Here is a 27,328-nt window from a genome sequence, read left to right as displayed (position 1 = left end):
ACAAAAGACAACTATATTTACTTTGCTAAGCAAACGCACTTATATGTTCTTTTTTTTGTTAATAAGATAACTGCCGTAAAAAACATTATTGTTTTACTTGTTATGTAATGATGACGATGATAGTTGTGGTCGCTAGCGTTTGCGGCGTCATCTCTCGTAAACGACCAAAGACACGCATCAACGCTGCTTTGCAGGAAAGACGACTTTTGCGTGGTTATCAACACTTCGACATGGTGAGTAGCTATACAAATAACGCGTTTGTGTCGATCTCTTGTCCTACTTTTGCATAACAGGACATCACAGTTCCATGTTCTGCTTTTCAACAGGCTGGGGAGCGTGAATTAAGCGACGGCCACCACGACATAATAGTGCGCTACTTGAAGTTCTCGAAGTCGCAGCGAGCCCAGCGCCTGAAAGTGATCGACAAAAGTTTTGACGACGTCAAACATGCGAGGTAGGCTATTCTTTTATCTCGCTTTCGGCACGAAATCGTGTATAGGCACTGTTTTTAAAATAAAGCGTGAGGTTCCTTCGCAGGCTCCTGGAGGAAACGTACACGTCCGAGGAAGTTCAACAGATCCTCGACGATCTTTGCACCGTGGTGCGAGCCGAGGTTGAGAGCGAGCTCATCAATTCGGCTCACGCGAACGTAGTTTTGCTGAGACAGCTTTGCAGGCAAGCCGAACAGTGGCACCTTCAGCTACAGGCCGATATGTCGGAACTCGAAGATGGGTAAGCGCATACGTGGCGTCCGCGCTCGCTGCATCGTAATTAGTTTCGGTATCTGAGAAGACGTTGTGTTCGCGAGCAGTCGTTTACCTTATACGGCGAAAAAATGCAATAGTATGTTGTTCACGCGCGATACCTCAGGCTGAGAGTCCGCAGTACACGCTGTGGAAATATCCAGCCTTTTTAATTGTTTGTGTGTGTGTTGTGTGTATCGTTCTCGCGACTGCGTACGGCGACCTGCTTTTTTCAAAGCTGTTTCCTCGTCCCACATTCTCAGTAACCCCTCTCCTACACACACTTTGCGTCTATGCTTTGCCATTCATCTAGCCGAGCGAGATATATTAAACGCATTAACTAAATGATTTAATTATGCACTCATCGTATCAATGTTAGAACAGTATTTAGAGGAAGTATAGCTGCTATTTCCTTGTTATGTCTAAAATACCTCAACAACGTTGCGCTTTTCGGTCTACTTTGTGCAGTAAGATACTTAATTGGCAGCATTGTTTGCCTAACTCGTCGAGACTTAAATATATGAGTAGCACATGAAGAAAAAAAAAAACAGCCCATGTCATTCCAGCCACTAACACCTCTAGAATGGTTACTCAATACCGTTTTTTTTTTGGTGTTTTTTTTTTTGTATGAACCATGTAAGCATTGATGTCACATGCTTTACTGAGCATTGTAGGGAAAAAATGCTATCTTGTGGAATATCATCACTGGCAAGGCAGCATCTTTTAAAATTTCTAGAGGGCAGCTCAGCTTGTAGCAATTCTAGCCAGATTTCTGGCCTAATGTGAGGTAACTACACATCACTGAATTAACAAATGCAGCAGAACCCCTCTTATACCTGTGCCACATGGGCATAGAAAATGGAATTAACTTCCTAATGCCTTAAGGTTTAATGCCATTTGCGTGGTGCCACACAGGCAAATCAAATGGCATTCTCTTTAATGCCATTTGTCACTTAATACCTTCGCTAGAACCCATTCGACTGAGAAATGCGTACTGTCAATACCCTTGCTCACTGGTACACGCAAAACATTTGAAATAGCATCTACGACGTGAGAAATAATTTAAACATGAGTTCTAACAAATTGCATGTTATTTCCCAGTTGCGCTATAGCAAAATTCACTTCAGAATTGCAACGGCTTTGACATGACACGTGCCATGTGGGATTCCAGGCTTCAGGTTCAATTTGCAATGACCGAAGTTGCTGTGATCAGTTGCAACGTTTGTGAAAGACAGGAACAAACTCAAGCTAATGGCACTATAGTATGCTTACTTTTCACTATTCCTGAAAGCAGATTAGAGTTATTAAAATGCGTGTTTATATTTTATTATTACCCTAAAATTGTTCATATCAAAAGTCACTGTTATCGATGTAATGTGAGCAAATGCCATTAAATTTAGACGTGTGGCAGCTCTGCCGAAAAAAATGTCATTCAGCAACTTAATGTCTTAACCACTGAATGTCATTTCTTGTGACCATGTGGCACAAATATGAAAGGTTTCCCATGATATAACGTTTCTGGTGTCCTGTCCCAGCTAAGAATCTACACCTATCTGTTAGAATCACCTTTTCGCATGCCATTCTTGCAACGTTCCTGCAAGACATTCTGCGAACTGTCACTGCGCTCAATGTGCTGAGGAACTATGTCAATGATTTTGGCAATGCAAACTGCCACAAGGCCATCCAAGCGCTCGAAAAGGCTCTGGTTGTGGTAGAGGTGCAAAAGAAATGCCAGACTGCCATCACGGGCTCCTTTTAAGCCATAAACCGATTAATAATTTATTCTGAGCTAGAGCTGTGTGCAGTGCATCTGTTTTAGTATTTAGCAGCACTTTCCTCAATTTTAGCCGCATGTTCGCGTTATACATTTCGCAGCTACTGCGTTTTTTTCGTAGTCCCACGAAAAACTTATTAGAGGATTTCTACTGGGCCTTGTTTCCTGAAAGAACATTTTTTTCCTTTTCCTTGTGTTTGCGTTCCCAGATCACTGATTGAAAATGTTGGCAGCATGGAACTGGAAGGATTGAGCGCAGGAAAGCAACTGCAGGCGTCTTCGTCGAGGTCACACAAGTTGAGCCCACTTGAGGACTCGCATGGAGCAAGTGCTCTTCTGCAGAAAGTACGTCCAAAATTAATTTATGACGGACTGCTCGCTAAGAAGTAGAGATTTGCAGATTTGTTGAGCTATTTCATCATGCGTCATTGCACATTTTGTTCTTGCAGGAAATAGCACGAATGAAGAGTGAGAACGCCATGCTGAGAAGCCGGCTGAAGGATGTTGAAAGTCAGGTATGGACGCTTCATTTTGCAGGGACTTATACATAATGGTGGCACACTACAGTGTCATTGACATCAATAGTGGCAAAAGTACAGTAGGTCAGACAAAGAAACCAGCCCAAACACTTCACTTTGGTCAAAAGTACAACAGCTGGTTCACTGTGTATTTATTGGTGTGCCCTGCCACCAATAATGTTTGATGAACAAGCCAACGTTTCAATGCCTTCTGCATGTTTTTGTAATAGCAAGGTTTACTTTCTTAGGTTTCTCAAATACTGAACCAGAAGTCTGAGCTGGCTGAGAGATTCAACCAGAAGAAGTCCGAGTTGTTGGAAAGCTTGAAGAACAAGGTAATACCCATTCTGATGGCTATTTTCATTAACTTTGTTAGCTTTCCAGAATATGTGTATTGCTGTGAATATATGTGTATATGACTGTGTATGGGCCAGAATGCAACATTCCTGGAACTTGGATAGTTTCTGTAATAAGAGGTTTTGTAGAAAATGCTGCATAATTTGTTACAACTTGCATATAAAAATAAAGGTGGACAGAAGTTAGTTTGAGGTGTTCAGTAATGGTTGTACTTACAGCTGCTAAGGAAGCATTGCCAGTCTTTCAATGAACTGAGCAGTGTACCGCCACGGGTCTTTTAAATTGCACGGCAGAAGATCTGGTTAACGTACCAACTTTGTCTGCTCCAGATATGTTGCAGCTGTTCCATGAACTGCGAGAGAAAGTTTGCGCAAGTCTTTGAATCGAAACTGTGTACTTTAAGGTTGACCAATATGCTGTGGGTTTATGAGCCAGTGATTCGTGCATAGTTGACTTTCATCAACAAATGTGGCAGAAAAAATAGTGGTGATCAAGTAAGGCTGCACTGACAAAGACAAGTCCTTTTGGCAAAACATTGGTTCCTGCGATGTTCCTTCAACGTCTTTTACTCATTTCAAGCGCTTGCACCGCAATGTCTGTCACTTGAAAATATCCCTTTGAGGTATGAATTATGATGGACTGTCTGCAAGCGCGTGGAATTTGCACAACATAATTCCAAGGCACTAGATTTTACATTCCAAGAAAGAAAATGAAGTAATAATTGTTTTGTGTGAGTTTCAGTAATTAATTATGTAATTAGCATATAATTAAATACTTAATTATTCTGCAGTCAGTCATGTTCCATTTTTACACGAAAAAAATAAAATCATAGGCTCAAAATGCATATGCAATTTGTGTTTGGTTCCATTGATTTCGAGCAAAGAAAAATGTAGCGTTCCTTTAAGGTAATTTACTCATACATTGAGCTGGATAGAGACGGATGTCTTCCGCCATTTATTATCCCTGTTCTCAAAACAAGCCTCTTCTTCTTCTTCCCCTCGATGCCTCCGCGATGATGCTTCAGGCACAGACCGCTTCACTCTCCCGGACTTCGTTGTTCACACCTCCTGGTGTAATATTTAAAAATATTGCTGATGGAGGCGCATTCTGTGTGCCCAGAGACTCCCAGGTACCAGATGGTCTTCAAGATACCCCGTTGCGAAGCCGTCTTGATGACTTGAAAGGGCCCACAAAACTTCTCATTGGAACTCCTTATTCCTTTCCGCACCAGGACGAAGTCTCCAGGTTGTATGTCTGGTATGTCACTGCTCCGTCTGCTGTCGAAGTTTTTCTTCATTTTCTTTTTGTACGCCTGTTGCTGTTTCTCCGTTTTCTTTTTCTCAAAAAGCACCAGGTTTTCAAGAAGGCCCAGTTCGCGGTCAGCTGGAAGCACCGGTACAGTCCCTGAAGCAGCAAAAAGAGGACTGCATCCAAGACCACTAGTGCAAGAACGGTTGTGATGTCTCACAGCGGCTTCGAGGCAGCATTTCCAACCACCAGGAAAATTCGGATACATCTTCATATACTGCTTGACGTCTCGTATTGCACGCTCAGCGAGGCCATTAGCAGCTGGGTGGTATGGTGCGCAAAACTTGATTGTCACTCCGTGGTCGTTCGCCCATATTGAAAGCTTTGTGCTACGGAAAGCCGGACCATTGTCGCAAACTAATGTCTTCGTATTCCGAAAACATTCTGCCTTCAGTAGAGCCATGATGCTGTTGGCGTCTTCCTTTCCTGCCCTGGCCGTAACCATTCTCGTGCACTCATCGATAGCGAGCAGGAAAGCTTGTGTCTTCCTGACCCCTTCCCCTTTCTTTTTGAGCTCCGCGAAGTCCAAGTGAACAACGTCGAATGGGACACTGGAGTAATCTGTTGTTATCATAACGTCCGTGGGCTGCTTGTATTTGACTTTGTTCGTTTGGCACTCGTGGCATGTACGGATATAGGTCCTGATGTCATTTTTCATACCTGGCCACTTAAATCTTTTCAGTAGTTTGCCGTACGTGCGCCAAAAACCGTCATGTCCGCCTGATTCGGGGGTGTCGTGGTAAAGATGCAAAATCTTGGTAATCATTGTTGGTGGCACATGATATTTTCCATTAATGAATTTCATTTCTTCGGTACCTTCCCAGAGCTTTGTGTGATTAATTTGTAGAGGATTGTCAAGTGCGGTTGGTATCAGAAGCCTGGAAAGTGCATCCGCATCAGTGAGTAGAGGACCTGGACGATGTGACACGACGAAGTCAAACTGTTGCAGATAATTTACCCACCTAGCGATGCGGCCTTTTGGTTGTGTCATACCGAGTAGGTGAGTCAATGCTTGGTGGTCTGTAAAGAGGGTAAATTTTGCACCCTCCAGGTACGTTCGAAAATACTGTACAGCTTTCAGTACGGCCAGCGCTTCCTTTTCTGTGGTCGAGTAGTTCACTTCAGCCTGCTTCATTGTATAGCTGTAATATCCTACTACATAATGTTTTTGGTTCTTCAAGTTTGGTAGCTTCTGGTAGAGGACTGCTCCAGTCGCATAATGTGATGCATCTGTATTCAGCACAAACGGTAAGGAGAAGTCTGGTATCCGTAGGATAGGGTCCGACGATATTATCTTCACAAGGTCAGAGTAAGCCCTTTCACAGTCGCCATCCCATTGAAACGGTATACCTTTCTGGGTCAAGCGTGTGAGACATCTCGTTTTAATAGCATAGTCTTTAATGAAGGACCGAAAGTGTCCGGCCAGACCCAGAAAAACACGCAATGAATGTATGTCATAGGGCTTTACCAATTTTGAGATTCTCTCAACAGATTCCTGTTTTGTGCTTTTCGTAGACCCGTCGAAGACTCTTCCGAGGAACACTACCTTTTCTTGGAAGAAGGCACTTTTCTTAAAGTTCACTTTAAGACTTGCAACACTCAGAGCTTGCAAAATTAAGGACAGGTGTTCCCGATGCTCTTCTTTGGTCTTCGAATAAACAATTATGTCGTCGATGTAAACATTGCAGAACATGCCCAAATACGGCTTCAGGATTTCGTTCATGATCTTTTGAAACCAGGCTGGGGAATTCTTCCACCCGAACGGCAGCCGGTTGTATTCATATAAGTCAAACGGTGTAATAAACGCGGTGTACTTCTTTGTGTCTTCCTTCAATGGAATCTGCCAGAAGCCTTTGCAAAGGTCTAATCGTGAAAAGCAACGGCAACCACCGGTTTCGTCAATGATATCATCAATCCTAGGCATTGGGTATGGTATCAACTCAGTTTGCTGGTTGAGAGCCCTGTAATCTGTGCACAGACGAAAACTACCGTCTTCTTTCGGAGCAATAGTTATTGGCGATGCAAATGGCGACACCGAAGGTCTTATAATGCCAGCATCAAGCATCGCTTGTAACTCTGATTTCAGCCATACCTTTTTTTCTCGGGACATATTATAAGGACTTCGTCGAACAATTGCTTTGTCCGCGAGGTCGAAAGGAACCTCATGAAATCGTATTGCTGGAGGGTAGTTTCCTATGCAGGAGAGCTCTGGGTACTTTGTTTGTATGTCTTCCTCGCAGTAAATTTGTCTTAAGCGTCGAGGCGTCTCTATCTCATCCTTTGTTCCTAGGTGGTCTTCAATTAGAACCTTGTCGTCCCAATAAATGTTCATCTTTAACTTCTTTATGTCAGGGCGAGATAGTAGGAACTCGTAAGTGACATCTGCCAGCACCAACGCATCGGTTGTAATTCTGTGGCCTTGAAATTCGAGAACTACAGATGCCCACTCATTACGAGAACTCACAGCCCCATCATATCCCTGAACGCGCAGAGTCCTTCCAGCATGCAGGCTGCTGACGTCCACGAGCCTCTTGTTTATTATCGACACGGATGCTCCACTGTCGACGAGGGCTTTCATTTCCACGTCATTGACTTTAACAGGAACGTGGAGCAAGCAAGTGGACACGACGTAGACTGTATCGTACAAGCCTGTCATTTGGGGCTCTTCGTAGGCCTCTGGTTCTCTCGGCGGCGACGGTTGAGGTACTCACAGTGTGCCACTATGACCCTTGCTATGGTGGTATGAGCTTTCCTTTAGACAAGGTGACAAGCTAGACACATGAACTGACTGCTCATGTGCGTTCAGTTCATGTGGTGCGTTCAATTCAGCTGAATTAGAAACCTGTTCTGTTTTTCAGGGCGGTAGTTCTTGCGGCAATTCAGCTGTTGGCGACACGAATTCCAGGCACTGTAGGAGATCTTCAAATGTCCTCGGGTCTCTTATTTGAACTTGGCTGCGGACATCGACGCATAGCCCTTGCATAATTAAAGCTACCGCTACCGGTGGTGCGAGCTTAGGCTCCGCTTCGTACAACAAGCGCCGTTTCTCAAGAACATATCGTAGCAACGAACCACACCGGTAGGTGAAGCGCAGAGCCGCGTCCCAACATTCCACAGCGTTGCGATGGAAAATTGACAAAAATATCATTTTCCAGTTTTCCCAGCATGCTGGTGGTTCAAGCAGAAGTTGCGTGTCATACCACTTTTTAGCTATACCACCAAGATAGCGGCGCATATTCTCAATCTTCTGGTCGTCAGAGACCCAGCCATTTTTTTCGCATGCATATTCGTAAAACGAAAGCCAGTAGTTGGGGCCTGCGGAGCTTTCCTCGAAAACATCTGGTTCCACTATGTTTCGTCGGTGGTCATTCAATCTCATTACGTTTGCGAGAAATTCAGTCTGCTGCGTCATCTGTCGTTGTTGTTGCTCGATGAGGTTCATAAAAAAGCTCACCTCCGCCGATGCTTCCTTCTGAACGGTGTGTCGGCGCGAAGGCTTCAAGACCCAGTCCTCCAGCTCGTCCAGCTGCAGGGCCAGCCTGGCGGATCCCGTCTGTAGAAGTTCTTCGCGGCTAATTGAAGCTCTTTGCAACACCGACTGAACGAGGGTATCGGTTGTCGCATCTCGGCCAATGTTCTTCACTGGCTCACCTTCCACTTGGTAGCTGGAGAAGGTTATCCCACTTGGTGACGTTCGATCGACGAAGAATGTCACCCACATGTTCGATTGACGGCTGCGCCAAAATGTAGCGTTCCTTTAAGGTAATTTACTCATACATTGAGCTGGATAGAGACGGATGTCTTCCGCCATTTATTATCCCTGTTCTCAAAACAAGCCTCTTCTTCTTCTTCCCCTCGATGCCTCCGCGATGATGCTTCAGGCACAGACCGCTTCAAAAAATAATACTTTTGATGTTGGTATACAGCTCATCAAACATCATAGTGCCTTTACTAAAGCAATCAGCTGCAATCATGCGCAGCCGATTCAGGTTAAGTCAAGACACATTGACTATGCAGAAGGTTCAATTCATCTTATGGGCAATGTAGCTTGCTCTTTGTTGGCTATACTGGTCCAAAGAACTGGCAGAAACCAGTTGCGTCCACATATGTGGACACTGTGTCTCAAGGGGATATCTCACAAAGTATGCCTAGAGCAAATAAAATGTAACATTTTCCTAGCCAGGGTTAGATATGTATTAGAGTGTTTTAGAAATAACATACCCAAGCAAATTTTATGCAAAAATGCGCTTCACTGCATGCCATATACATTCTTCTGGTATGCTCTCTTTGTGTTCTTCTGCATACCTGGGAGATTCTGTCCTCTGACTTTGTGTCACCTGTACTTCTAAAGGTTGATATTCAGGATGTTAAAAGCCATTCCTCCTCGGAACATTCGTGCTTCACTGTTTCCCTACGAGGACACTCGTTTTTCTCTTCGCGGAGTATGCTGCGATGAAAGGCAGGCATGATTTTTGCCTTTTTTTTAAATGGATATCATCATTATACTGTTCTGCTCATGAGGGCTTAATCAACGTCAAGCCATAAGCCATTAAACCATCCTGAATGCATTTTCACTTTGGGTGTTGCCACTATGACCCAGCAGCATTTGCAAGAGCAAAATGAGCGTCCACAAAGTGGAACAGTAAATTAAGCGGAATATGCGCATACATTCTGAGAGATGGATGGTTAGGTAGTATTCTGAAGGCCAAAGAAAAACAGCTGGATGAATTCAAAGAACTTGCATTATTAGGTCCCAGTGGCATTCACGTACATATTGTATCATCAGGATTCACCGGTAACTTGACAGTACTTCACAACAACATGAGGGGCAAAAACAAGATCCAGTTGAACCCCTTTATAAGAGGCACTGATGTAACTGGCGATGGTCCTCTTTCCAAACTCACTGACCCCCTTGTAACACTGACCAAGGAGCCCAGATGAAAGGGGACAGGTTTTGTTATAGTCTGCTGTCGCCATGGCTGTTACGACAGACGCCAGCATCACAAAGCATTTGCCGGCTCTTTAGGTCATCAGTTAGTGTGCAAGCTTTTAAATTTAATGTTTTATCATCGTGCTTAGAGGCTCGAAAGAACAAGTAAGTCAGCATTCTTTCATCGTTTGTTGCTGCATGCGCTTTGCTGGGACATTAATTTTTCTATTTAGCATACATTTTGCGCTTACCACGGCTCCGTTCTCACTCAGATATAGCAGAACATTCCCATATTATCGTCAAAACTTTTCAAAGCAGCACATGGTAATGTTACTTGCTTAGTTTCTCAACAAAAACCACTTGAAATTGGTCTTCGTTGGTGCTTCACAAAACACCTTCAACCAGTTACTGGACCTCAGCCTTGAAGGTGATACTTACCTCCATGCAAATGCACGCACGTTTGAAAATAATGACAGAATTCGCATCAGATCTGCATATCATGGTTCAAATCCTTCAGTATTACACTTCATGCACTTGACTGTTTTATTTGTGAAAGAAAGGGCTGCTCAGTCGTCATGCGTGGTGCATGGAGTTCACTAGCAGAGTGCAAAGTTGAAACACCCTCTTTAAAACAGAGCAGTCAGCAGCTGCCAGCAGCTGTTCTTGACGACAGCGGGCAGCTAGATTCCCATAGAGAGCTGCCATTGACCAATAAGGCGGCTTGCACTGATGTAATCTTAGCCTCCATGATGGAGGACCATGATGGAGACTTGCATCCGTTGTGGTCAGGGACTGCAACTGGTTCTGCAGTCAGTTCTCGCATACACACCAGCAGCGTTCCATGGCTGACATCATCCTATAGCTACCATGTTGGAGCAACAGTACAGTGGGACGCCCTGTGTCTGACATATGTGCAAGGCATCCATAGATTTTAGTGTACAGGCAGGATGTTTAGATCAGAGCACTTCTTGTTTTAGTAGCGCCTTGATAATGGCAAATTGGTTTGTGTTTAGAACGGAGGATGAAACAATTCATCTAGAACAACGACACAAGTGAACAAATACAACAAGGCAGGTGCTGTTTCTGTGCTTATTAGCTTACTCAGCTAACTCAGCAAGTTGTAGTAGTCAAACCTGCAAATTTTGACTGGAGTTTCTCACTTCTGAGATGAACCGAATGGTGTCTGCTTACACTCGGGCGTGCTTGCTCGATAGAAGTGAAATGGAATGTCGTAGGTGTTTCTTTTCATTACCGTAACAGTACTAGAATATCTCCACTAGGTGCCGGCCCAGTGATTTGGAATGGATTAATTCAGGGTGGATGGAAAAGAGGAACGTAGTGCTCACAATAGTTGTGCCCATATTAGGTCTTCCATAAAAATTTTTTCAGTAATGTATTTATGGAAAACATTTTGCCTCTCCTAAAAGGTTTCTTAAGCTTTGGAAAAAAAAAACATAATTTAGGTCTTCTTTAAACATGCCTTCTAACCTAAAAGAGAATTGTTGCCATTTTCAAAAATGAAGTTGTGAGTTGTTGGCTTGGGAGTAAATATCTCCTTCACTATTTAGGATTGTTCCCTGTAATTAATTGCACATTCTGGTGGCACTTTCGTTGCTTTGGGAAAGCCATCACTTAAAGGAGTACTGACATGAATTTTAAAATGTTTCGGGTTGTTGCTCTAAATGAAAGCACGGGTGTCGAGAACACTAAAAAGAGTGTCGTGGTGCCTGGGGATGCATTGCATATATTTTTAATACCGCTTCTTTCAGCCAGCAGTTTCGGTTTCGGTTTAGAGAGGGCGGCTTCATAGTGACGTGTCAAGTCGGCCCGTGACGTCACGGGCAGACTGCAACCCACGAAATATGCACCTGCTGTCCTTTGCTGTCAGTCGAACGTGGTTCATGATGAGTGAACTGTCGTCCAGTGCCTCCGACAGCGATTTCTGTGATTTAGGCTGCATGCAGAACCCAGATTTCGCAAAACAAGTGAGCTGACTTGAAACGTCATGGGGCTCTCCATGCGGTGAAGCTGCCTTGCAGATGCTGGGAGATGAAAACTTTAAAATCAAACTTCAATATTTACACGTGTTTCCCGGATGCGGTGTGGGGAGAGCGTTAACACTACATGCCAAAGAAACCAAAAACATCCGTTTTGCTGCACTTCAAAATCGTGTCAGTACTCCTTTAAAACGTAATATGCATTAAGTAAAGTGTGCGTTGCATCATGGGACAGTATCTTTCAATATATATCGGCTATTATATTTTCACAAGTCCTCCTGCCTTGAAATATTGGCTCCAGCAACATTCCTTTTGCTGTGACTTCTCATAGACTAATGCTTGGGATAATTTGCTGTAATAATGGTGAATAATTTTGTGTATCCCTTTCAGGAAAGAAAAATGGAAGAATCGACAGATTTTATCGAAGACCAAATGAGCAAAGTCAAACTCGAAATGGAGGAGGTACTTTATCATTTACTAAGCTTGGGAGACTGGCATGCATTGTGAGAGGTTTTATTATTGTCACGTACAGTGTCGGATAATTATTTTCTTTCTCGTTTTTTTTTCCTCAGAGCTTAAACAAAAGCCGGTTGTCGCAGCAGAAATTGGAATCTGACTTGGTGGTGACCAAACAAAAGCTTCTTGAAGTGCAGGCACAGTTGGACTTGGCCGAAAAAGTGAGTAGGGCATTGAAACCTGCTGCTTTATTTCGTATTTGTGGGGGATTATATTGTTCAAAGACGTAACCTTTGTAATCTAAGCATGAAGTAGAATAGCGCTGCGCTTCTATGAAAGAAATTTTATAACTGAAAGGCAGCTTTGAAGTTCGATGCCCACGATTTCGACCACTTGTGAAGTGGAGGTAAAAGTGCACACATACTTGATGATGGTCAAACCACTGGATGATGCAGATGAGCAGTGATCATGATTGTGTGCACTGAGCAAACTGCATAGCTTACAGATCATGGGATCTGAAAAAACAATTTACGTTTGAGCAGTCTGTGCCCATAGGCAGAAAAAATGTTCAAAGTTATGTTATCCGCATGTATTAGTATATACGAGATGTTCGAACAGCAGACTGCACTCTGGTACAGAGTAGGTGGCCTATTAGACAAATGAGCTTTGTGGAAGTCTGTAAGGTGATATAAAAATTGTCATTCTCCTTTTTTGTGGCACAAAGCTACAAGGAAACCCACATGGGGTTTTTTCTTTTTTTTGGAAAGGAAGCTCCATAGTTAAATTTAATTTAATCTCTGTCCAGGATTCGAAACTATGACCAGCGTATCCACCGTGGTGTCTCAGTGGTTGCAGTGTCTGGATGCTGACCCCAAAGACACAGATTTGATCTCTGCTGTGGCGGTCACATTTTGATGAAGGCAAAACGCTAGAGGCCCATGTACAGTGCAATGCCAGTGCATGCTAAAGGGACACTAAAGAGAAACAATGAATCAGTTTAGATTGATAAATTGTACTCTGAGAACTCCAGTGGCGTTAATTTCACTATCATAGGTTTATTAATAAAGGAGAAAATCAAGGTAAAAGTTTCATTTCTAAATTTCGCGCCGAAACCTTGACGCGTGATGCCACGGATTTCAATGTGTACTTATCGTATTTTGGTGCCATTCGCTCAACGAAATTTCCTCAAACTTGGTATGTTAAGTCTATGGCCCCCTCAGAGGACAATGTACTTCATTTTTACCAATTAAGAACTATGTAGGCCCTAGTAGGCGCTGTCAAAACGTGATGTAACGGCGAATGGTGCAAAAACCTCAAGGTGGCGTCGCCACCCACATTTTTTTTTTGCGTGTTTTGTCGCGTGCTAACTGTCTTCTCGTGGCAAGCTTGGTGTTTTTGGTATCGTAAAAGAATAGTTTACTAATACGAGAAAAATCAGTTTGCTCTTTAGTGTCCCTTTAAGGAGTACTGAGGCAAATTTTAAAAATTTTTGTACTGTTTCTCTAAATAAAAGCACTGGTGTTGGGAACCCTACATGGAGTATTATGGAGCCTCTCAACGTATTGAATATATTTTTAATACCACTACCCTAAAACAACTTTCGGAAAGGGGCAGTTTCACAGTGTCATATGAACACACTCGGGCATAAGCATAAGTCACGTGGGAACAGCAAATGACGACACACTAGCAGCCGCCCTGTTGTCTGCTGCCAGTCGATTTTGACCGCATGCAGGATTCAGTGTTCACAAACCCAGCGAACTATGTTGACTGGTCATGATAATGTCCATTGCGGTTGAGCTGGGTGACAAAAACATTAAAAACAAACTACCGTATTTTATACGTGTTTCATGGCTACAGTGTGTGGATAGCATTAACACTGCATGCCAAGGAAACAAAAAATATTCCCTTTTGGGGTGCCTCAAAATTGTTTCAATGCTTCTTTAAGAAACCCAGGTGGTCGAAATCATCCAGAACTCACCAGTATGGCATCTCTCATAACCCGAGTCACACTGGGATGTTAATCCCCACAAACCAACCGTGAACCAAACGTCGCCAATGTCTTCCTGGGGTGATCGCACTGCCGTATAAGCTTAACTAGGAGGCTCACAGATAGCGGCACAATGGCGAATTAGTCGGTGATGAGTGCAAAAAAATCAATGAAGTTGTCACTCTCGCAGTCTGATCTGGTTACCCCCTGTTTAGCTCAGATGATAGAGCAACTGCCCCAGAAAAGGTTGAATCGCGGACCTTAATGAACTTTGAATACGCAGCTTTCTTTCTGAGAATCCCATAAGGGTTTTCTTGCAGCTTCGTGCTATGAAGCAGTTGGGTGGCACTTTGTCACTTTTGTGGTCTATCAGAGAAGCAGAATGAGTGCCAGGTTTCATGCACTTTAATTCCTTTCCGTTTATATCATAATTACTAAAATGCCGTTAAAAACTACAAGTAATGTCCCCAATGCTTTCCTTTGCTTCATTTTCTGTTGGCTTCATTAGGTTGTGTGCAGCAAGGAAACGAGCCCCTTGATCCATTCCACCTCTTTGGTAAAAGAAAGGGCAGTTGGCAGCAGAGGATTGGGTATTATGATGACAGTAGCAGACTAGCAGGTGTAGTTTTGCATCGGCTGAAGCGAGACGCTGGTAACTGGAAATAGCTGGGCTGGTCTTTTTCCATCGCATTAGATGTAAATAAGCTGATGGTTATGACAATGAAGGCTATTGTTGGGAGAGAGGCACTTGTAAGGCCCTGTGAAACATGGGCTTGCCTTTGGTTTTCTAACAGTGCCAGAGTGTGCACACAACAGTGGCCAGTGGCCAGTCTACAGAAGTGACCGATAACTTCTACGGTGTTGGTCACTTAGTTAGTGCTTTCAACTGGGCCCGAGGTCCCACGCTTATTTGTTGTCAGTAAAGCATTGTTTGAAGTAGATGCAGAATGGAAGAACAGCTGCCTGCAGATATTTTTGTGTGTGCCACTGAGATAAAGCGGATGACGATTCCTACAGCTTTCTGCTACTGGCATCGATCTCTATTGAGATGCATAGCAAGGTGCATCTTTTAGTAATGCTCAGCTAAAATGAAAGTCCATGACATCTTAGCCTGCCCACTGTTTTCCTCTCTACATGCAGAGCTTAGTCCTGGCACTAGAGCAGTTAATGCTGCTATGGCTGTAGCTTCGCGACAGTAAAATGATATTTTTGTCACATGCGTGGTGGAAGCCGTGCTTGGCGCCATTTTAAGGTGACACTAATGTTGAACACTAAATCAGTTTAGACTGATGGATTATCACTTCAGAACTCTATTGTCATTAATTTCCCATCATAAGTTCAGTTATTAGAAGAGAAAGTGAAGGTCGAAGTTTCATTTCACCAATACCCAATGACCGAAATGCCACTGTGGTAGGACGTATATCAAAGTCGTTTTCCGTGCTTTTGCCCCGTTGGCTAATGAAATTTCCTGAAGCTTGCTATTTCAAGTCTCTGGCCCCTTAAAAAAAAGAATTTCATTTTTACCAATAAACAACTATATCCCCTTCAGGTGCGAATTATGACGTACTGTCTGCAAATGCATCAGATTAGCATGGCATGATTTCAAGGCACTCAGTAATACGTTCCAAGAAAAAAAATTTGTTGTTTTGTGTGAGTTTCAGTAATTAATGTTAATTAGCATTACTTAAATATCTAATTATTCTGCAGTCAGTCAGCTTCAATCCTTGCATAAAAAGAGTAAAATATTTGACCCAAAATGCATGCACAGTTTGTTTTTTGGTTGTATTTGTTTCGAGCAAAGAAAAAAAATACTCTTATTTATTTATTTGATTTTTATTTCATAATACCCCTAAAGGCTCCCGAAGGGGTATTACATAGGGGAACAGACACATGAATCAAAGCTACGTATGTTTATACAATGCAAAACAAGATTATAAAAAATAACGAAAGCAAGCTAAATACACAAAACAACAACAACAAAAAAACAAGATACTTCGGCAAAAATGAAAAATAAGTAGAGATAGAAAATTGACTAATGTAGACATAAATTAAGGGCACTAACAAATACAGTATACAAGGGAAAAAAACTAAAACGAAGTCATGATCGTAAGATACACAAGTTTGCAATTCACACATAAATGAATACGAATCAAGTGTGTACAATGGTCTTGAAAATCGTTAACAGATGATCACAACAAGAAAATTAAACACTGATGTACATATGAAGAAGCCTAAAAAGAGTACGCGTGGTGGATATCTAATCGGAAATGTTGAGTAAAAGTTCGTGAAATGTTGTGAAATCTGCTTGAGTGGCAATGTGCGATGGCAGGTTATTCCATGCAACTATTGTTCGGGGAATGAAGGAATTAGCATAATGAGCTGAGCGACAAGTTATACGTTTTATCTTGAAGATATGGTCTGTGCGTGGAACGATGGCTGTTGGTGTTTTGAAGATGCGGTGAAGGTATGGGTGATGATAGAGTTTGTGGAGAAGCGAAAGGCGGGCATTTCTGCGGCGATGAGATAAGTCGTCAAGCTGAGCGCGAGTTTTTAGTGCTGAAATGCTAGTATAGGGTGAATAATCAGGAAAGATGAAACGGGCTGCACGGTTTTGTAGAGATTCGATTTTTTAGGCGATGTAGATTTGTGAGGGATCCCAGATAGCTGATGCTTATTCGATTTTAGGGCGTATTAATGTGACATATGCTAGTCTACGGAGATTATCTGGAGCATGCTTGAGGTTGCGTTTGAGTAGACCTAATGAGCTGTTAGCTGATGCCACCGTCAGGCGGATGGGATGATGCCACGTAAGGTCAGACTGTAAGTGAACACCTAGGTACTTATACGAAGTTGTCAGTTGAATTATGTTATTATTATTGATTATGTAGGATGTCGAAATACGGTGTATGCACCTTGTAAATGATAATAACTGTGTTTTAGCTGTATTAAGAGTCATCAATCATGTTGAACACCATGTATTAATTGCGTTAAGATCAGCTTGAAGAATATCTTTGTCAATATCACATGAAATTATTTGATAAATTACACAGTCATCCGCGAAAAGTCTGATGTGAGAGGACACGCAGTTAGGTAAGTCATTAATATAAATTAGGAAAAGTAAAGGGCCAAGAACGCTGCCCTGCGGAACACCGGAGGTTACGTTGTTGGATGAGGAGGTGCTGTTGTTAACAGATGTGTGTTGCGATCTAGATGAGAGAAAATTCTTAATCCATCCAATAACAGTTGGGTGTATATTCAGGTTCATTAGCTTTACTATTAGTCTATGATGAGGAACACGATCGAAAGCTTTCGAGAAATTGAGGAAGATGGCATCAACTTGAAATCCTAGGTCTAGATATGAATGAATGTGATGTAAAAAGCCGGCTAACTGCGTTTCGCATGAATAACTCCGACGAAAGCCATGTTGGTATTCAAAAATGATGTCGTTATCTTCTAAGTAGTTAATGATTTCAGTGTACAATACGTGTTCAAGTAATTTGCAAATAGTACTAGTTAGAGAAATGGGGCGGTAATTTAATGGATGAGTGCGGTCCCCGGACTTGAATATGGGTATGACTTTTGCTACCTTCCAGTCGTTCGGAATAGTGTTAGTAGATAGAGACTGTGAGAAGAGTGTGCACGCACAGTAAAGGTGGTAAACTAGGAGACAAACTTTTTAACGCTTTGTTATTAATGCCATTGTGATCAGATGCCGAAGAAGTTTTAAGTTTATTTAGTAAAGAAGAAATTCCTGCCTCACCAATGATTACTTCAGGCATAGATACGTTGATGAGATTGACAAGGGAGGGTGATGATGTGGTGTCTTCATGTGTAAATACGGATGAAAATGCATTATTCAATAGATCCGCACATTCGCAGTGGTGAACCATATTGCCGTGTTCATTAACAAGTGTTATGTCAGGGTAGTTCTTTGGGTTTATTACACGCTAGAAACGCCGAGGATTGTTAGTGTGCATAGAATAAAAGTCATGAGCAAAGAAATGTCGTTTCGGTGATTTTAAGAGTGATTGGTATTGCTTATCACAGACCTCGTAATGGCGCCAGGAATCGGAGAGGGGGTTCTTATCCGCTGAATGATATAAACGCTTTTTCTTATTGTTAAGGCGTCGAAGCTTTATGGTAAACCAGGGTGTTGTCGGAGTCCAGGCTATTTTTGTTAGAGGGACGAATCGATTGATTAGGTCAGTGAGAGTGGTTTTAAACATTAACCAGTTATGTTCAATGGTTTGCGATTGGTAATTATTAAGGAAATCTAAATGAAAAACATAAAGCTCAGAGTTTATGCTGTCGAAATCAGCTCTATTATAGCATCGGATATATTTATCGGAGGGCTGATGTCTTGGAAGGGAAAGTGTAAGACTACCTGTTATGATGTCATAATCAGAAAGCCAATCTTGATGAGTTATGTCAGAGCACACTTCGGGATCATTGGTTAATAGAAGATCTAAAATGTTGGTAGTGGGGGCACGCAGCACATCGAACGATTGTCGAACGTGGTAGTGTCTCCAGCAAAGTGATCTTCTCCAGCGATATGCAGCACAACGAAGTTAAATGACTGCTAGTTGTCTGCTCAGATGCCTGCACGAATTTTCACACCGTGTTTCGAGCCATTTGAAGAAACACGCGGTGCGTGACGCGCCTCCGAAGTTGATGTGTACAATTGTACTCATCGCTGCTGAAGGGAATATAGGCGCTTGCAGATGCTGTCAAAATCTGTGACATCCTAGAACCTTAAGGTGGCGTCTCCACATATATTTTTTTTGCGCATTTTCTCGCCTACCAAGGCTCTTCTCATGGCAAGAGTGGTGCTTTTGGTATTGTGGAAGGGTAATTTGCTGATGCAAGAAAAGTCATATCTCTCTTTGGTGTCCGTTTAAGGATCATAAGTCATTCAATGACAACAAGCAGTACCTCCACTACAGCAATTTTTTCAGTGCCTTTATCATGCAGGCACTAAATGATGAGGTTATGATCATTTTATTACAGATCCTACATATCCCCTTGGGGACAATAATTTCGGTGGTACTGATATGCACATGGTACTAATATTTTCGAACTGCAGCGGTGGCTACATGGTTGAGCGTCCGCTTCCAATGCGGGAGGTACCAGGTTCGATTCCCAGTGCCGACCGGGAACCCACCGGTTTTTCCTAATGGGTAGAGGAGTACACTGACCTGGCGCTCGGTTGTTTCTGGGTACTCACCTCGAAAGGTGGCCCCATAAGGTTCCGCAAAGACCCCTGGGCGCACCTTAACCCACCACAGCCTTGATGAAATAGTTGAGCATCCTCCTCTGCTGTGGGAGGCAGAGAATTGCTGCCGCCGGGTACCTACCGGTAAAATAGAGACAAGCGCACTTCCGGCCTGGTGCACGGCAGAACGAAGTTCATAGTCGCTTGGGAGGGCACCCAGCTTGTGGGAAATTGGCGGCATGGGACCGCCAGACGTAAAAATAAGGTCATCCTCTTTTTTTTTTTTTTGTACATATATATACCCTATAAAGTGGACGGGGGGATGGCCGACGTGGTAGCTCAGTTGGTAGAGCATCGTACGCGTTATTCGAAGGTCGCAGGTTCGGTCCCTGCCCGCGGCAAGTTATCTTTTCGTCCACTTTTCTTTCTTCACATTTACCTTACATTTACTACTAATAACATCCCCTATACTTTCCTTGGCATTATTGTCTGTTAGTGCTCATTAATATTGTGTATAACAAAGAAAAACGAGCCCTTAAAATTAACACTTCTTTCCTTAATATGTTCCCAGTAATTTAGCACAGTTCTATACACAGTTCTTAATTTCCATATTGCTGTCACCATCAGCATATTCAGTCACATCAAATGAAGACTGCGTGATACCACAGAGATCATGTGATCTATGAAAACAATGACAACAACGAGCTCATCCGTCGTCTGCTTCATTCCTCATGTGCCTTGCGCTTGAAGACTCCAGGACTAGCCGCCAGACGAACACTTGCACCTACTAATGGCATTTTGGAAAATGTGTGTGCAGATGTCCTGGACAGGCAGTTGGCAGCAGCTTTTACAACATGCTGTTTTGCTCTTAAAGATTACATTTTAATAGCTGCTGCCACGATGAGTCCTTGAGGAGTGAGCGAGCTTTACTTTCTCTGCTTTGAAATTGAGTTAGGTTACCCTTTAGCCATGTGCTTTTTTGTCTGTCGTAGTTTGTTAATGGTGTTCTGTGTGAGCAGCTAATTTTGGCTGTAAAATTGATGTTTACGATACTTTAATAAAATAAACCAATGTTACCGTTTCAAACCAGGTTGTATTATTGCCTGCATCCTTGTTGGGTAATCATGTACTAATTGTCTGCATATAGGGTCATTCCACGCCAACTGTCCTGATTGGGGTGCTTGACAAAAGTCAATTTCTCTAAAAATATCTGAGAAAATTACACGCATATAGACATCAGTTTGACAGTGTTTTCCCAAAACAATTTGAGCGGCAAAAATTTGTTTGGCACGTGAGCGCCATTAGAACTTCACGAAATGTTGGAAAACCAGGTACAAAAAAAAAAACTTCGCTATAAATCGACCGTTCCAGGCATTGTTTAATCACTTGCTTTTTGCACTTTTCGAGCATCTGGATTTCATTATGTGACAGTTCCTTATGGCAGCTTTATATTTTTTACTCCTTAGCACGTAGGTAAAGTTGAGTAAATCGTCGAGTTTTCAGGAATTTTTTTAAAACAGACAATTACAGATCAAATGCAGAAATTATTTTTATAAAACACTCCATAAAACGTACTACCTCCTAAATCTCTTATTTTCCCTGTGTAAGGCGCATAAACTCCCTTTTGCTGCATAAACTCTAAAATAAAATCCTGAACTTGGCAAGAACGCTACATTGGCCTATGGTGAGACGTTCGTAGCACTCCAAGGTGGTCCAAGAAAAAATAAACGGAAGAGCACGTATGACTGAGAATCATAACAACTTTGTCCAGAGAAAGTTTAATCAAAGTAGTTTTTGTTTTAGTCGAGAAAAATTTTTTTTGAAATTTAGTCCCACCATTGCATTGTTTTCTATGGGGGCAATACAAAGCAACTGAATTTGCTGCATAAAAAATGGGATAGTGTATTTGTAGCACATGGTTTTCAGTTTTTGTTAGTACGTTATATTGTTTATTGCATATTAAGATGATAATAAAGAGAGGTAAAAATATAAAAATGTCATTGGCTTAGTGCCACTATTCCTCTTTATCACCACTTTATATAATTATTTGCAACAGCCACATTTCAATGGGGCTAAATGCAAAAATGCTCATTTCTTAGAATTATTAGCCAATGTTAATGTGGAGCTCCCTCTTGTGGCCTGGCTCTTTTTAAAATTATGACTTTGGCACATAAAACCTCAGAATGATATTGTTTTTTTATCATGTTATTATGTTGTAATGCTGCCATTTTTTTAAAGAACTACTAGTACATCTCTGTACAAGCTAATTAAAAAAAACTTGTCTTTCGCAGGAGTTGGAAAAAAAGTTCAGCCAAACCGCAGCTTACACAAACATGAAGAAGATGTTGTCCACTAAGAACGATCAGATCAAGGAGCTGCGGACTGCCCTGGCTACGTGAGTCGCTGCTTCGAGTGCACGAAAGCCACGAGCATCTTTCTGCACACTCCCACTGCTGCCTGCAAGCCTGGATTTTGAGTTCTTCGTATTTTTTTTTCTGTGCACCCGTTGCTGCACACAAGAGCGTCGGCACATGCTCCGCACCTGCCACAAGTTATACCGGAGTTGCACTCTTGTAGATTTAGTGTTGCTTTCAGTGAGTGCACTTCCTTTTGTTCCTGTTGAATTCCGGTTGAAGATTCTGAACAAATGTTTCTGCTCCTTTTGGGGCAGGCGTGTTCCAGTGGTACATTGGGAAAACAGACCACGTGTTCTAATCCGAGATTGTGAGCACATCTCATTCTAAAAGTGCTCTGTGGAACCTTTGGGACCACTCCACCAAAATTGGCGGATTAGACCTGTAGTCGGCTTGATGGAATTCCTCCAGCAGACTTTGGACTCTGTTTAGAGGACTCCACAAAATAGAGACACCGAGCTATACCATATTGGATGCAAGCAGTTTTCTTTTCTGCCACGGTGATAGGTGGATGGCTACTCCAAAGAAAAGAGATTCACGCTTTCTTTATTCTTTAGAAAAGTACAGCTAGCAAGATAGCTTTTCGGGTTCAACCATTACGCAAAGTGGCCGAGATGACGCAAAGGCCTTTGCTATGTGCAAATGCACATTGGACAGCTTTTCCCGATCCCTGAACTGAAATGTTTAAGGTTGTGAGCGTTACACTGTAGGCAAGTGCCAGAAAGGTCAGGGAGATGTTCCTTCTTGAGGAGCTCAAAAATGTCTGGAGGGGTAAGCCCTTGGCATTCATGCAGTGAGATTATGTAGATTGGTTTTTGTGTATCTAGATACTTAAATCTTCAGACATAGACAAATCTTGTTTAGGTAGAAGGAATGCAGTACTTTCTTCTCGCACCTCATTGTGCCATTTCGAGCATGAGTATTCCAGATGCAAATCTGGAGCAAGTACTCGCCCTTCGAGAATGGTGCTTTGTGGCTGAGCTCGTGGACCGCTGTTGACCTGCCATTTAATTGAGCATTAGCATAGTTTTGGCAACTTATTGCCACATTGTCATTCATAGACCAAATGTCATTCATCGTTGGTGGCAGTGGTAAGAGAATGCTCCGACAAGTGCTCGAAGCGGTTATTCTTTTTTGGTTTGGTCACTAACGTAACTTTTTCTTATAACTGATGTGTTAACGGACTGCTTTTTCATTGACACTGCTGTGACACTGCTGTGCATCCGGGCAATGCCCTAATTGGCTGAGCATTGCAAGTGCGAGGTGCTTCTTTTGCTTTTATTTTGGACAAATCCAGTAGTAAGAACGCTTGCACGAGAATACAGTGCTAATTTCCTTTTTTTTGTTGTCACTTTTTTTTCTCACAATCTCTTCACTTGTACAAGCTGTGTACCTTGAGTAAGCTTGGAAGAAGGGAAGCAGCTTCAACCAAGCACAGACACCTTTGAGTGTACTCTGCAGCGCATGTAATTTCCCTCTGTCACGTGGCGTACCCTGAATGACCTAAGTACGCAAGGCGCACTCGGTGAAAGCAACACTGAATTTACTCGTGTGAAAGTGTCTCACACTGGGCAACACACTTTTTGTGACTTGTGTTTCTGTTTCCTAATAGGTTTCAGACTGGAGAGGCATAAAGAAAAAAAAAGAACTGTCATGCTTGTACAGGTGGCACTGTCTGCAGTATGCAACACAGCCACTTAGAGCGTTGGAACCTTCTAGTCTTTATTATCTTTTCTTTAGTACCACAATGCTCACTTTTTCTCATTTGGTACTTTATCACCACTATTGTGATGTAATTGTCTTTCTTTTTTTCAGTTGTATATTTAGTGTTTCATTCAATGTTCCTTGAGTGATGTTCAGTGCAATATATATTTTACGACACCAAGACCTACAACATTTTAACTTATCAGGTAGCGTTCATGTTGAGTTCTTTACAAATACTGTTTCCCTCTCCTGATCATTATTTCAGTACCAGTTCTCACGAGCTTGTGTGAACATTCTTTTACACTTTATTTTTAATGATTTTAAGTTGATTGTCACGTACGTGCGACTAGGTGAATTTTCTGTTTATACAGACAAATAGGTGCTCACAAAAAAAACTCATTAGAGACACTTTGATCTGTGATAGACGACATATTTACTGTGATCACTAGCTGCTTTATCCGCGTGTACGAGGCATTTAAGGCAGCTGGAATGTTAGCTCTCATGTGTTGGCTAATGTTAAGAAAAGAAAAATATCAAAAACCCGGTTGTCTGTTGTATAAAGTGATATTTTCACAGTGGTCAAAAGCACGTGAGTAGATGTGATATGTATTGTACATGTGAAGTGAATCAACAGGCCTCCCTTTACGCCTGCATCCGAAGGCCAATGGCAGGGTCAGCTAGAGTGATAGATTAAGTTCATGCAATATGTCTGCATTTTCTTTAAAAAAAGTCCCACTGTCGAAAAAGTCCCACTTAAATAGACAGTCTGAGAAAACGTATGGTAACACAATTGCAGTTTGATACAGCAATTCCAGATACAAGGACTGGTCAGATACACAACAAAATTAAAGTTTTGCTGGTAACGTTTCAGACTGATGGTTTTTCTATAGCTGTATTGAACCTGAAGAAAGTGAAACCTAAAGCAATATTGGTTACAGTATAACTAATGTCTTTTTTGTGTCAGAGCTCAAGATATACACTGCGCTTTGAAAAATGTCAACTCTGCAGCAAGGTCAACTTGAAGCAGTCAATCTCTGTGCATTTAAATTATCTTGCTTGTGAAAGTGCGCATTTTAGATGCGCATTCATGTATGGCGGGCTGCTTTGCTCACCTGAAGTTTGCGTGCTAGCCACTGCGTCATGTTGGATGAGTGAGTGGGAATGACAGTGCAATGTTTGTCTGCCATGTAATGACAGTGCGATGTTTAAGTGCCATGTATTGGCAGATACGAGTTACCGAAGAGCCAGCATAGCTTCATTCAGTCAGCCTTCCAAGCAACCTCGGTTTGTCCAGGGATAAGCCATGCTTTATTTGGTGTCGGTATATTGTAATATTACACCAGTTCTTTTGCATAGACCCAGTCACAAACTTCCTTTCATGGTCATTAGTGCACGCATATTTGTAATTAACACTGGATGTATTGTAATGTCAGATATGCCTTAATTCAACAGTGCAGCTTGTCGTAGTGAGAAAATTGTAATGAGTGATCATATTTTTGCATTTAAACTACACTTGTTCACAGCCTTTTATGATCATGAAACTAAGGTTCTTACTGGACAGTGTTCCCATTCGGATTGCATTTTTATTTACCGCAAATACGAAACTTTGTATTGTTTATTTACGATATTTGGAAAAAAAGAAGTGTACTTTGTAGTTTGTATGTGAAGCAATCTTGCATGTCTCGGCGGAATAGCGCGTTCATGGAAAAGTGCTCGCACATTTCGGAATTTACAGGTCCGAAATACTGCGCCACATCCATATTGTATTTTTTTGCTTATCGGAGCTCTAATCTCGTTAAAAGTGATGCTGTGAACATTTTGAAATCTTAATCTATCACAGTGGCATGCCTTACAAGTTCGCTGTTATTGACCCCTTTGAAGTTTCACCACCAGAGCTTGTAATGTGTGTGCAGAATTTTTCAGCAAAATCGCGCCAATGGCAAATGAGTCACGCATACGTGCAGCTCACTTATGCAGTTCAAACTACACAGTTTCCACCCAATTTTAAACGCAGGTACAAATTACATTAGAGCTTAATTGCACTAAAGCTTACATTATATGTAGACTTTCATAGCTACATTTAGATGGACAAGCTTTCACCTGTATGCGTCAGCCGAAAGTGTAGCCTGTGCACAGGTTAGCGCTTCACAGTTAAGAGTTGCACATCGTTCTAGTCTGAGAAAGAAAGCAGTAATTTGTTTATAAGCCCCAGTGAGGAGTATGTTATGAAAATATTTATTGGGAACTCTGTTCAGGTCAACAAACTGTTCTTATTGTTCATAGTATAGATGGTTTCATGTTGTGATCGATGTATAAAAATGTGCTGTGAAAGGCGTATTTTCATGTTGCGTAACCCATCTTAAATAGTTACGTGCACAGCAAGTTTGTTGTTTCCATGTGGTATCTGTCAGTTCTTTGCGATTCCAGCATTATGAAAGCGTTTCTCTAAAACTGGACATATGTCTCATAACACATGTCAAATGAAGAAGTGCTGGAAGAACTCTGTTATTTAGTTGCTAGATTTTGTGGTAGAAACCATCAAGTTGATGCAGCAAGTTGGTATTTACAAGGTGGTTATCTCTGTACAGAGTTTCATTCTTTTGCTTGTTCAACAACTCTAGTCACTGAAATTTTCAGGTGTGTGTGCAGCCCTACAAGTGTTGGTCTTTAGCTGCAAGACTTATCGTATTGCTAGTCTGGAAAGCTCTGGGAACAAATAGCCATTCACTTTATTAAAAGGGTTAAATCAACTCTTAGCACAGCCCCATTTAATACTCAGGACATAGTAATGAGTAATGTGTTTTGTCATTTGCAGGCCTAGCTAATGAACATTTAGATTGCACCATAAATGCATGAAAGCAGCCCCAACATATTTACCCTACTTGTGCCCTTTCCCTTCATATTTAAAGTCTTTCCTTTTATTGTTCATCTTATACATGTTCATAATGTTGGCTGATGTACATTCGTACCAGTCAGTTCTCCATTACAGATTGAAAGAGGAAAATTGCCACTGTGTGAATAACAAGTAGCATGTGGGGTTTATCCTGTTTGCATGAAGTCAGTTTTTGTGTATGTACGTCTGAACACCTCTTACGAACAGTCACGCAACGTTTACAACTAATGCATGATGTAATAGTGGCCAGAACATTTGAGAGTACTTGCGTTACTGAGGTTAGCCTAAGATGAGTAATGTCATATGTATTTCATAAATTATGCATTCATACCATTTTATATGGAATGGCAGAAATTGGACAGAAAAGGTATTTGATACACCCTATTTGTGTTAGAAGATGGGGTAATTATAAGAAAGTACAAGCTCACTGAAAGCTGGAAAAACAACCGGCCCATCAGTTTCCACTCTGGATGACCAGCCAGATTGCTGGTGTTCTAGTGAAATGTTTGCCGTGTTCAACGGACATGGACTACTGCCAATTGGTGTACTTGGAAATGCTGGACTTGATGATGTGCACTACATTATTTTGGAATTTATCGACCGAGAATCAACGAACTTCAAATATGTTGTGCATTTGTCATTCAGTTCTACTGTCCATGTCCGTTTGGCACAATCAGTTCACGCAACGAGTAGCCCCCCGTTTCTTCTAGTATTTCCTTATGAAACTGACTTGTGGAGTCTCATCATAAGAAGCTACTCGCATCATCCACAGATGTGTACCACCTGATTTGTGGCCATTCTTTGCACTTGGCCTCTTGCATATTTCTCTGCCGTGTCTGAGGACAAGACTACTTTTTTTTTTACTCACTGCTAAGAGTTACTTCCTTGAAATTATATCATATCACAGTTCCATGTTTTAGAGTGAAACTTGGCAGACTAGAGTTAGTGTTTAACTTGATGGTTCTAGTTGATGTTTTTGTTCGTGACCTACTGTTCCTGTTTTCTTGTGTACCTTCGTGAATAAAATAATCTATT

At 41.9% G+C, this 27,328-nt stretch overlaps 1 protein-coding gene across 1 annotated transcript; it reads left to right on the top strand.

The window, feature by feature from the left end:
• The first annotated feature begins 164 nt into the window (after positions 1-164).
• On the top strand, positions 165-27,314 carry LOC119394412 (leucine zipper transcription factor-like protein 1). Its single transcript, XM_037661711.2, has 10 exons — positions 165-233; positions 327-454; positions 538-732; positions 2,727-2,862; positions 2,967-3,032; positions 3,284-3,370; positions 12,018-12,089; positions 12,200-12,304; positions 21,574-21,677; positions 23,309-27,314. The coding sequence occupies exons 1-10, from the start codon at positions 231-233 to the stop codon at positions 23,328-23,330; spliced, it is 918 nt and encodes a 305-aa protein (XP_037517639.2). The 5' UTR covers positions 165-230; the 3' UTR covers positions 23,331-27,314.
• Positions 27,315-27,328: the final 14 nt, after the last annotated feature.

Source organism: Rhipicephalus sanguineus, chromosome 5, assembly GCF_013339695.2.
Source record: "Rhipicephalus sanguineus isolate Rsan-2018 chromosome 5, BIME_Rsan_1.4, whole genome shotgun sequence".
In the NCBI taxonomy this organism is placed as follows: Eukaryota; Metazoa; Arthropoda; class Arachnida; order Ixodida; family Ixodidae; genus Rhipicephalus; species Rhipicephalus sanguineus.
The sequence above is the reverse complement of the archived record's forward strand: the minus strand, read 5'-3'. Positions and strand labels throughout refer to the sequence as shown.